The 10,755-nt window shown below is 47.8% G+C and overlaps 1 protein-coding gene and 1 long non-coding RNA gene across 3 annotated transcripts in view; one reads left to right on the top strand and one right to left on the bottom strand.

The window, feature by feature from the left end:
• Positions 1–10,414, bottom strand: part of LOC137421458 (dual specificity testis-specific protein kinase 2) — a 174,301-nt gene extending 163,887 nt beyond the window's left edge. The window contains exon 1 of one of the 2 annotated variants that reach the window (XM_068107555.2): positions 9,316–10,414. In XM_068107555.2, the coding sequence (XP_067963656.2) occupies positions 9,316–9,990 (675 nt within the window). In that variant the 5' untranslated portion in view covers positions 9,991–10,414. The remainder of the gene's footprint in view (positions 1–9,315) is intronic. The other variant, XM_068107560.2, reaches the window with a different exon arrangement.
• Positions 9,847–10,755, top strand: part of LOC144890860 (uncharacterized) — a 40,747-nt gene continuing 39,838 nt past the window's right edge. The window contains exon 1 of the long non-coding RNA XR_013622536.1: positions 9,847–10,638. This is a non-coding gene — a long non-coding RNA (uncharacterized LOC144890860). The remainder of the gene's footprint in view (positions 10,639–10,755) is intronic.

Here is a 10,755-nt window from a genome sequence, read left to right as displayed (position 1 = left end):
CATTGACCACGCGCTCCACGGGGTTACCACGGAGGGGCTGGCTGTCAGCTCCTCCTCAAGGGCGGAGCCTGGTAACCCCCCGCACCCAATGAGAAGCAACGTGCCGATTCCACGAGGCGGAGCTAACGAGCCGAGGGCGTGTCACTCCCCGCCGGATATACGCGGCCCCGCGCCGGATGTGACGTCAGATGCGCCCCCAGCTGGAGAAAGAAGGACCTGCGAGCGCTGAAACAGATGCGCCTGAGTTTGGAGAGGCCTGAGAAAGACCCGCCTGAGAAAGAACGTCACCTCTGAGCGCTGCGACGAGACCTCCCCGCATCTCTGGACCGAACCGTGTTGATCCTGCCCCGAGCCCAGGTGCACCTGGAGCCATCGCTACCTTGCCTTTCCTAGCCATCAATCCCCGTGTGAGTCAGCTTTGTCCCGTTTATCTGTCGTCTGTTGGGAATAATATAAGATTGTGTCTAAGTGCTTGTCTTTCTATGTTGTACCTCTCGTCCCTGTAATCTGACCTTCCGTAACGAATATAATCTCCTCCGGAGGTCTTGAGAACCGTATCCCTGGTGTCGTCATTTTATAACCCAGCCGGGTGTCTTCTTTTCCTTATTGAGCCAGCGTGGCGCGGCTTCGTCAACGTTCGAGTACAATCGGGTAATTTGTGCGGACACGACGGCCATTCCGCTCGGCCCACCTTAACATCAAAGTCGTGTCTGTAACAATATATATATATATATATATATATCTCTTACTAAGTATTAATACGGTATATCAAAGTAAAATGTTAAATCATGATTGTATTGAGATATCAAAACAGCGAACCATCGTCATCTGTTCACTTCTGGATTCGAAGGTCCGTGTTGATTGCATTTCAAAATCATAATTGTATTGAGGAATTTCTGAAACCTTCTACCGACCTTACAACACCTGCTGGGACACCAAAATGTAAAATATGCAACTGTAATGGTTACTAAACCCCGTCATGTGACCAGAACCTCGCTCTGATTTGTGTACGTTTGTGGGGACATACATACGGAGAGCCAAACACTGTTCTAGACGGCATTGCCCGATAGACTACGCCGCAAATACAAAGAAACAAACAAACAAAAAAAACAAATAAAGAGCTGTTCATACATATTATTGATGAAATTTCCATCCATGACAATAGAGAAAATGTAAAGCGAGGGAATACAAGGCGTTGCATACCCAAGTGCAAAACTCAGAGTACAAATACAAAACTCAGAGCATGACAGAGTACAAATCCAACCCCAACCTGGTTGCACATATTCGAGCCAGCTGGTACTACGGATGCCAAACCGTAATGGCTTCAACCAAGCGCAGGACAAGCATTTGTGGGAGTAAACCCAGCTGCACACAAAGTGATGGAACAGTCGTTCGAACAGTATCCTCGTAAACCTCCAGCTGTGCCCCGCACCCTCCCAGAAACGACATTGTATTTCACATTTGACAAAATGTGAACAAGAAATGATGGTGCTCTATCAGACAGGGAGAGTTCAGACAGAAAAGGCAAATTCTAGAGTCTAGAGTCTAGACATTCATATATCTCCATTTTATAGTCACATCTTGGCATGGTATGCGATTAGTCAGTATAGAGTTGCGGTACAAAAGGGTAAGGGGGAGAAGAATTCACAAACCTGCTCATGAGAGCCACAGTGGATCAAATGTAACTGCACACGTATATTTATTTAATTTTTGGGGGAATATAATTTCCTCCCTTCAATAACCGGTCTTACAGGAGCTCAGCTCAAATTACCACCAGAGCTCCTTCAACCTGAGGTTTCCTCCAATCCAGCGGGCATGATGTAATACCTCCACAGTTGCAAAACTGCTCGGTGAAGAAAGGCATACTCTCCCACCTGGAATTGTTGCACACGGTATCCTCTGCCACGAACAATTGTTGCACACGGTATCCTCTCCCACCTGGAATTGTTGCACACGGTATCCTCTCACACTAAAAATTGTTGCACACGGTATCCTCTCCCACTAAGAATTGTTGCACAAGGTATCCTCTCCCACCTGGAATTGTTGCACACGGTATGCTCTCCCACCTGGAATTGTTGCACACGGTATCCTCTCCCACCTGGAATTGTTGCACACGGTATCCTCTCCCACTAAGAATTGTTGCACACGGTATCCTCTCCCACCTGGAATTGTTGCACAAGGTATCCTCTCCCACTAACAATTGTTTCACATGGTATCCTCTCCCACTAACAATTGTTGCACAAGGTATCCTCTCCCACCTGGAATTGTTGCACAAGGTATCGTGTTTTGGATAACGTGTTGCACAAGGTATAGGATACCTCTCCCACCTGGAATTGTTGCACACCGTATTCTTCCCACTAAGAATTGTTGCACACGGTATCCTCCACCACCTGGAATTGTTGCACACGGTATCCTCTCCCACCTGGAATTGTTGCACAAGGTATCCTCTCCCACCTGGAATTGTTGCACAAGGTAGCCTCTCTCCCACTCTGAATTGTTGCACAAGGTATCCTCTCCCACCTGGAATTGTTGCACACCGTATCCTCTCCCATGAAAAATTGTTGCACAAGGTATCCTCTCCCACCTAGAATTGTTGCACACGGATTTCCTCTCCAATGAACAATTGTTGCACAAGGTATCCTCTCCCACGAAGAATTGTTGCACACGGTATCCTCTCCCACTAAGAATTGTTGCACACGGTATCCTCTTCCACCTGGAATTGTTGCACACGGAATTCTCTCCCACCAAGAATTGTTGCACACAGTATCCTCTCCCACTAAGAATTGTAACACATGGTATCCTCTCCCGCTAAGAATTGTTGCACACCATATCCTCTCCCACGAAGAATTGTTGCACAAGGTATCCTCTCCCACCTGGAATTGTTGCACACAGTATCCTCTCCCACTAAGAATTGTTGCACACGGTATCCTCTCCCACCTGGAATTGTTGCACACGGTATCCTCTCCCACTAAGAATTGTTGCACAAGGTATCCTCTCCCACCTGGAATTGTTGCACACGGTATCCTCTCCCACTAAGAATTGTTGCACATGGTATCCTCCACCACAAAGAATTGTTACACATAGTATCCTTTCTCACTAAGAATTGTTGCACACCGTATCCTCTCCCACGAAGAATTGTTGCACACGGTATCCTCTCCCACGAAGAATTGTTGCACACGGCATCCTCTCCCACTGATAATTGTTGCACACGGTATCCTCCCACAAAGAATAGTTTCACACGGTATCCTCTACCACTAAGAATTGTTGCACACGGTATCCTCTACCACTAAGAATTGTTGCACACGGTATCCTCTCCCACTAAGAATTGTTGCACACGGTATCCTCTACCACTAAGAATTGTTGCACACGGTATCCTCTTCCACCTGGAATTGTTGCACACGGAATCCTCTCCCACGAAGAATTGTTGCACAAGGTATCCTCTCCCACTAAGAATTGTTGCACATGGTATCCTCTCCCGCTAAGAATTGTTGCACACGCTATCCTCTCCCACTAAGAATTGTTGCACACGGTATCCTCTTCCACCTGGAATTGTTGCACACGGTATCCTCCACCACTAAGAATTGTTGCACACGGTATCCTCTCCCACGAAGAATTGTTGCACATGGTATCCTCTCCCACTAAGAATTGTTGCACACGGTATCCTCTCCCACTAAGAATTGTTGCACACGGTATCCTCTGTCGCGAAGAATTGTTGCACACGGTATCCTCTCCCACCTGGAATTGTTGCACACCGTATCCTCTCCCACCTGGAATTGTTGCACACGGAATCCTCTCCAATGAAGAATTGTTGCACAAGGTATCCTCTCCCACGAAGAATTGTTGCACACGGTATCCTCTCCCACTAAGAATTGTTGCACACGGTATCCTCTTCCACCTGGAATTGTTGCACACGGAATCCTCTCCCACCAAGAATTGTTGCACACAGTATCCTCTCCCACTAAGAATTGTTACACATGGTATCCTCTCCCACTAAGAATTGTTGCACACCGTATCCTCTCCCACGAAGAATTGTTGCACAAGGTATCCTCTCCCACCTGGAATTGTTGCACACGGTATCCTCTCCCACTAAGAATTGTTGCACACGGTATCCTCTCCCACCTGGAATTGTTGCATACGGTATCCTCTCCCACTAAGAATTGTTGCACAAGGTATCCTCTCCCACCTGGAATTGTTGCACACGGTATCCTCTCCCACGAAGAATTGTTGCACATGGTATCCTCCACCACTAAGAATTGTTGCACATAGTATCCTTTCCCACAAAGAATTGTTGCACACCGTATCCTCTCCCACGAAGAATTGTTGCACACGGTATCCTCTCCCACGAAGAATTGTTGCACACAGTATCCTCTCCCACTAAGGATTGTTGCACACGGTATCCTCTCCCACTAAGAATTGTTGCACACGGTATCCTCTCCCAAAAAGAATTGTTGCACACCGTATCCTCTCCCACGATGAATTGTTGCACACGGTATCCTCTCCCACTAAGAATTGTTGCACACGGCATCCTCTCCCACAAAGAATTGTTGCACATGGTATACTCTTCCACCTGGAATTGTTGCACACGGAATCCTCCCACGAAGAATTGTTGCACAAGGTATCCTCTCCCACTAAGAATTGTTGCACATGGTATCCTCTCCCACCAAGAATTGTTGCACACGGTATCCTCTCCCACCAAGAATTGTTGCACACGTTATCCTCTCCCACTAAGAATTGTTGCACAGGTTATCCTCTACCACCAAGAATTGTTGCACATGGTATCCTCTCCCACTAAGAATTGTTGCACACGGTATCCTCTCCCACGAAGAATTGTTGCACCCGGTGTCCTCTCCCACTAAGAATTGTTGCACACGGTGTCCTCTCCCACTAAGAATTGTTGCACACGTTATCCTCTACCACTAAGAATTGTTGCACACGGTATCCTCTCCCACTAAGAATTGTTGCACACGGTATCCTCTCCCACTAAGAATTGTTGCACACAGTATCCTCTGCCACGAAGAATTGTTGCACACGGTATCCTCTACCACTAAGAATTGTTGCACACGGTATCCTCTACCACGAAGAATTGTTGCACACGGTATCCTCTCCCACTAAGAATTGTTGCACACAGTATCCTCTGCCACTAAGAATTGTTGCACACGGTATCCTCTACCACTAAGAATTGTTGCACACGGTATCCTCCACCACTAAGAATTGTTGCACACGGTATCCTCTACCACTAAGAATTGTTGCACACGGTTTCCTCTCCCACTAAGAATTGTTGCACACAGTATCCTCTGCCACTAAGAATTGTTGCACACGGTATCCTCTACCACGAAGAATTGTTGCACATTGTATCCTCTACCACGAAGAATTGTTGCACATGGTATCCTCTACCACCAAGAATTGTTGCACATGGTATCCTCTACCACCAAGAATTGTTGCACACGGTATCCTCTACCACTAAGAATTGTTGCACACGGTATCCTCTACCACTAATAATTGTTGCACATGGTATCCTCTACCACTAAGAATTGTTGCACACGGTATCCTCTACCACTAAGAATTGTTGCACATGGTATCCTCTACCACTAAGAATTGTTGCACATGGTATCCTCTACCACTAAGAATTGTTGCACATGGTATCCTCTACCACTAAGAATTGTTGCACATGGTATCCTCTCCCACTAAGAATTGTTGCACACAGTATCCTCTCCCACCTGGAATTGTTGCACAAGGTACCCTCTACCACTAAGATTGTTGCACATGGTATCCTCTACCACTAAGAATTGTTGCACATGGTATCCTCTACCACTAAGAATTGTTGCACATGGTATCCTCTCCCACTAAGAATTGTTGCACACAGTATCCTCTCCCACCTGGAATTGTTGCACAAGGTACCCTCTACCACTAAGAATTGTTGCACATGGTATCCTCTACCACTAAGAATTGTTGTGCACGGTATCCTCTACCACTAAGAATTGTTGCACACGGTATCCTCTTCCACTAAGAATTGTTGCACAAGGTATCCTCTACCACTAAGAATTGTTGCACACGGTATCCTCTACCACTAAGCATTGTTGCACACGGTATCCTCTACCACTAAGAATTGTTGCACAAGGTATCCTCTACCACCTGGAATTGTTGCACAAGGTATCCTCTCCCACCAAGGATTGTTGCACACGGTATCCTCTCCCACTAAGAATTGTTGCACATGGTATCCTCTCCCACCAAGAATTGTTGCACACGGTATCCTCTCCCACTAAGAATTGTTGCACACGGTATCCTCTCCCACTAAGAATTGTTGCACACGGTATCCTCTCCCATCAAGAATTGTTGCACACGGTATCCTCTCCCACTAAGAATTGTTGCACACGGCATCCTCAACCACTAAGAATTGTTGCACATGGTATCCTCTCCCACCAAGAATTGTTGCACACGGTATCCTCTCCCATTAAGAATTGTTGCACATGGTATCCTCTACCACCAAGAATTGTTGCACATGGTATCTTCTCCCACTAAGAATTGTTGCACACGTTATCCTCTCCCACCAAGAATTGTTGCACACGTTATCCTCTCCCACCAAGAATTGTTGCACAAGGTATCCTCTACCACTAAGAATTGTTGCACATGGTATCCTCCACCACAAAGAATTGTTGCAAAAGGTATCCTCTCCCACTAAGAATTGTTGCACACGGTATCCTCACACCTGGAATCGTTGCACATGGTATCCTCTACCACTAAGAATTGTTGAACAAGGTATCCTCTCCCACAAATAATTGTTGCACACAGTATCCTCTCCCACCTGGAATTGTTGCACAAGGTATCCTCTACCACCAAGAATTGTTGCACACGGTATCCTCTCCCACTAAGAGTTGATGCACACGGTATCCTCTCCCACTAAGAATTGTTGCACACGGTATCCTCTCCCACCTGGAATTGTTGCACAAGGTATCCTCTACCACCAAGAATTGTTGCACACGGTATCCTCTCCCACTAAGAATTGTTGCACAGGGTATCCTCTACCACCAGGAATTGTTGCACATGGTATCCTCTCCCACTAAGAATTGTTGCACTATGGTACCCTCTCCCACGAAGAATTGTTGCACACGGTGTCCTCTCCCACTAAGAATTGTTGCACACGGTGTCCTCTCCCACTAAGAATTGTTGCACACGTTATCCTCTACCACTAAGAATTGTTGCACACGGTATCCTCTCCCACTAAGAATTGTTGCACACGGTATCCTCTCCCACTAAGAATTGTTGCACACAGTATCCTCTGCCACTAAGAATTGTTGCACAAGGTATCCTCTACCACCAAGAATTGTTGCACACGGTATCCTCTCCCACTAAGAATTGTTGCACAGGGTATCCTCTACCACCAGGAATTGTTGCACATGGTATCCTCTCCCACTAAGAATTGTTGCACATGTTAACCCCTACCACCAAGAATTGTTGCACATGGTACCCTCTCCCACGAAGAGTTGTTGCACATGGTATCCTCTCCCACTAAGAATTGTTGCACACGGTATCCTCTCCCACTAAGAATTGATGCACACGGTATCCTCTCCCACTAAAAATTGTTGCACACGGTATCCTCTCCCACTAAGAATTGTTGCACACGGTATCCTCTCCCACTAAGAATTGTTGCACACGGTATCCTCTCCCACTAAGAATTGTTACACACAGTATCCTCTGCCACTAAGAATTGTTGCACAAGGTATCCTCTACCACCAAGAATTGTTGCACACGGTATCCTCTCCCACAAAGAATTGTTGCACACAGTATCCTCTCCCACCTGGAATTGTTGCACAAGGTATCCTCTACCACCAAGAATTGTTGCACACGGTATCCTCTCCCACTAAGAGTTGATGCACACGGTATCCTCTCCCACTAAGAATTGTTGCACACGGTATCCTCTCCCACCTGGAATTGTTGCACAAGGTATCCTCTACCACCAAGAATTGTTGCACACGGTATCCTCTCCCACTAATAATTGTTGCACAGGGTATCCTCTACCACCAGGAATTGTTGCACATGGTATCCTCGCCCACTAAGAATTGTTGCACATGTTAACCCCGACCACCAAGAATTGTTGCACATGGTATCCTCTCCCACGAAGAATTGTTGCACACGGTATCCTCTCCCACTAAGCATTGTTGCACACGGTATCCTCTCCCACGAAGAATTGATGCACACGGTATCCTCTCCCACTAAGAATTGTTGCACACGGTATCCTCTCCCACTAAGAATTGATGCACACGGTATCCTCTCCCACTAAGAATTGTTGCACATGGTATCCTCTCCCACTAAGAATTGATGCACACGGTATCCTCTCCCACTAAGAATTGTTGCACACGGTATTCTCTACCACTAAGAATTGTTGCACATGGTATCCTCTCCCACTAAGAATTGATGCACACGGTATCCTCTACCACCAAGAATTGTTGCACACGGTATCCTCTCCCCCGAAGAATTTTTGCACACGGTATCCTCTACCACCAAGAATTGTTGCACACGGTATCCTCTCCCACAAATAATTGTTGCACACGGTATCCTCTCCCACTAAGAATTGTTGCACAAGGTATCCTCTCCCACACACCCAGAATCAATGACGACTTCAAGTTTCATTTCCTGACCAATTCAATCCACAAGACCCATGGAGAGACTCTTGGATGGTTTTTCTCTGGAATACCAGAGGCCGGAGGATAAACGGCCGTCCCACCGACCAGAGCAGAAGGGTCGTGGCGCTCAAAAGTCACGTGGCTGCATTGGACAAAGGTCTTTTCAAACTCAACACCCTCATCGGCACAAAAGGAAACAAAATGGTACCATCAATCACCATGACAACCACAGAGCTGTGCGAGGCAAAACTACTTTCACAAATGGTCCTCGGAGCGAAAAGCAGAGTCAGAAGGAGGAATTGAGGAAGGAATAGCAAAGGTAGGGGAATGAATCAGTCCTGAAACATTCATATCCACGAAGAGATCAACACTCATTGGGAAGAACTCAAAGCACAGGTAAAACACGGCTTTGTTTATCAGTGGCAGAGGATGGATGACAGGGAGGCTAAAGATGCACTTACCAACTCATAGCAATGTACAGGTGTCGCATTTACCGATTCATAACAGTATACAGGTGTCAAACGGTATTTGGTGTGATGGTAAAGGTACACGGACTATAGGTAGTAATTCAGGTGGAGGTTCCTCGGGCCGAGGCACGTCGTTTATAAACGTACCGACGAGGTGCAAACGAAGCAACAATCGGTACAAGGTGCCACCTGTGAGTGCGACAGGTGACACAAGCATCGGGTCATACCTTATACACTTCCGAGAAGAAACCCGAGCCGATCTTCTCGCAGACGAAGTCGTCGAGCCGGGTAATGGTGGAGACGGCGGACAGCAACGCCTGGCACGTTTGGGATTTCAGGCCGCGAATCTGGGAGCCGGGGTTCGAGTCGGGGCCGAAGGTCGTGTCGAACCGACCATCGGTCTTGTCGAACCGACCATCGGTCTTGTCGAACCGACCATCGGTCTTGTCGAACCGACCATCGGTCTTGTCGAACCGACCATCGGTCTTGTCGAACATCTGTCCCGGACCTATACCGTAGATTCTGGAGCGATGCTCGCCGACAACGCAGCCCGGAAGGTCTCCAACGGGTTCTGTGGTCCTCGTTGCGTCCTCGCTCGATGGTGGTACCGCGGCGGGGTCTTCGGCGTCGCGTGACGAACCCCAGTGCCCGAGGTCGTGCCAGGGCTCCCCCGGGACCGGGTCCCGCAGGACGAACGACGAACGTGAAGGTTTCATTCCGGGAGGAACCATGGACGCGGCCGCCTGGGGACACCCGGTGACGGCGGAGGTCCGGTCCGGGACGGAGCGACGAGCCGAGGCGTGGGTAACGGCCTGCAGCGAACATGGGCCTGTCCCAGGAGGGCTCGGCGGTGGCCCGCGGGGACCGGGCTCGGCCCGCGGCGCTGTCCCTCCGTTCTCCATGCGTCCGTGTCCCGCTCAGGCCGCGGCATTGGAAGCCATAGCGGCTCCTGCCCCGAGCCCTGGAACGCAAGCCCTGCTCGGAACCTTCGTGCGGGGACCGTGACAGAGACCAGGGGGAGGACCTATGTGGGCTCAAACAACATCTCAGCGCTTATATCTCCCTCTCTTCAGCGACTCTCTCCTCACGATTTCCCGCCCCCTTCCCCGCGCTCTCTCTACTTCTAACTCGCATTGCCTTCCAAACGCGCAGTCGTTAAATCATTAAATCTAATTATATTTTCACACGTTTAATGCTCCTCACGTCCAGAAATTACATGCATTTACATTTAGATCGAAACGTGATGTTCGGTCCTTCAATAAACATTCAATGACCATTCGCGTCGATCAAACGTTTTCGTCGAAACAGAAATTCGCCTCATACAGTAAAGAAGAAGAAAATACCATAAGAAGGAGAAGAAGACGTATGAATTGATTAAACGAGGAAGAAGAAGCGTCAACCATTCGCGTCGAAACAGCGTTTTGCCTCAGACAGTGAAGAAAATACTAACAGAAGAAGAAGAAGACTCATTGGTTAATTATAACGAGGAAGAAGGATCGGCAACGTAAAGCTTTGTGGACCTAAACGTCATCACCCAGGCTGAATGAAAGGTAAAATTCCCTTCAGTCGTTGAAATGAGGTTTAAAACGTTCGTTTCGTGTTTACCGAGCGTCCTCTCCAGGTAGTTTGTGGTATTGCAAAGTCATCCCCAAAATTACAACCTTTCG

Source organism: Myxine glutinosa, chromosome 2, assembly GCF_964187855.1.
Source record: "Myxine glutinosa chromosome 2, kmMyxGlut1.1, whole genome shotgun sequence".
Taxonomy (NCBI): Eukaryota; Metazoa; Chordata; class Myxini; order Myxiniformes; family Myxinidae; genus Myxine; species Myxine glutinosa.
The sequence above is the reverse complement of the archived record's forward strand: the minus strand, read 5'-3'. Positions and strand labels throughout refer to the sequence as shown.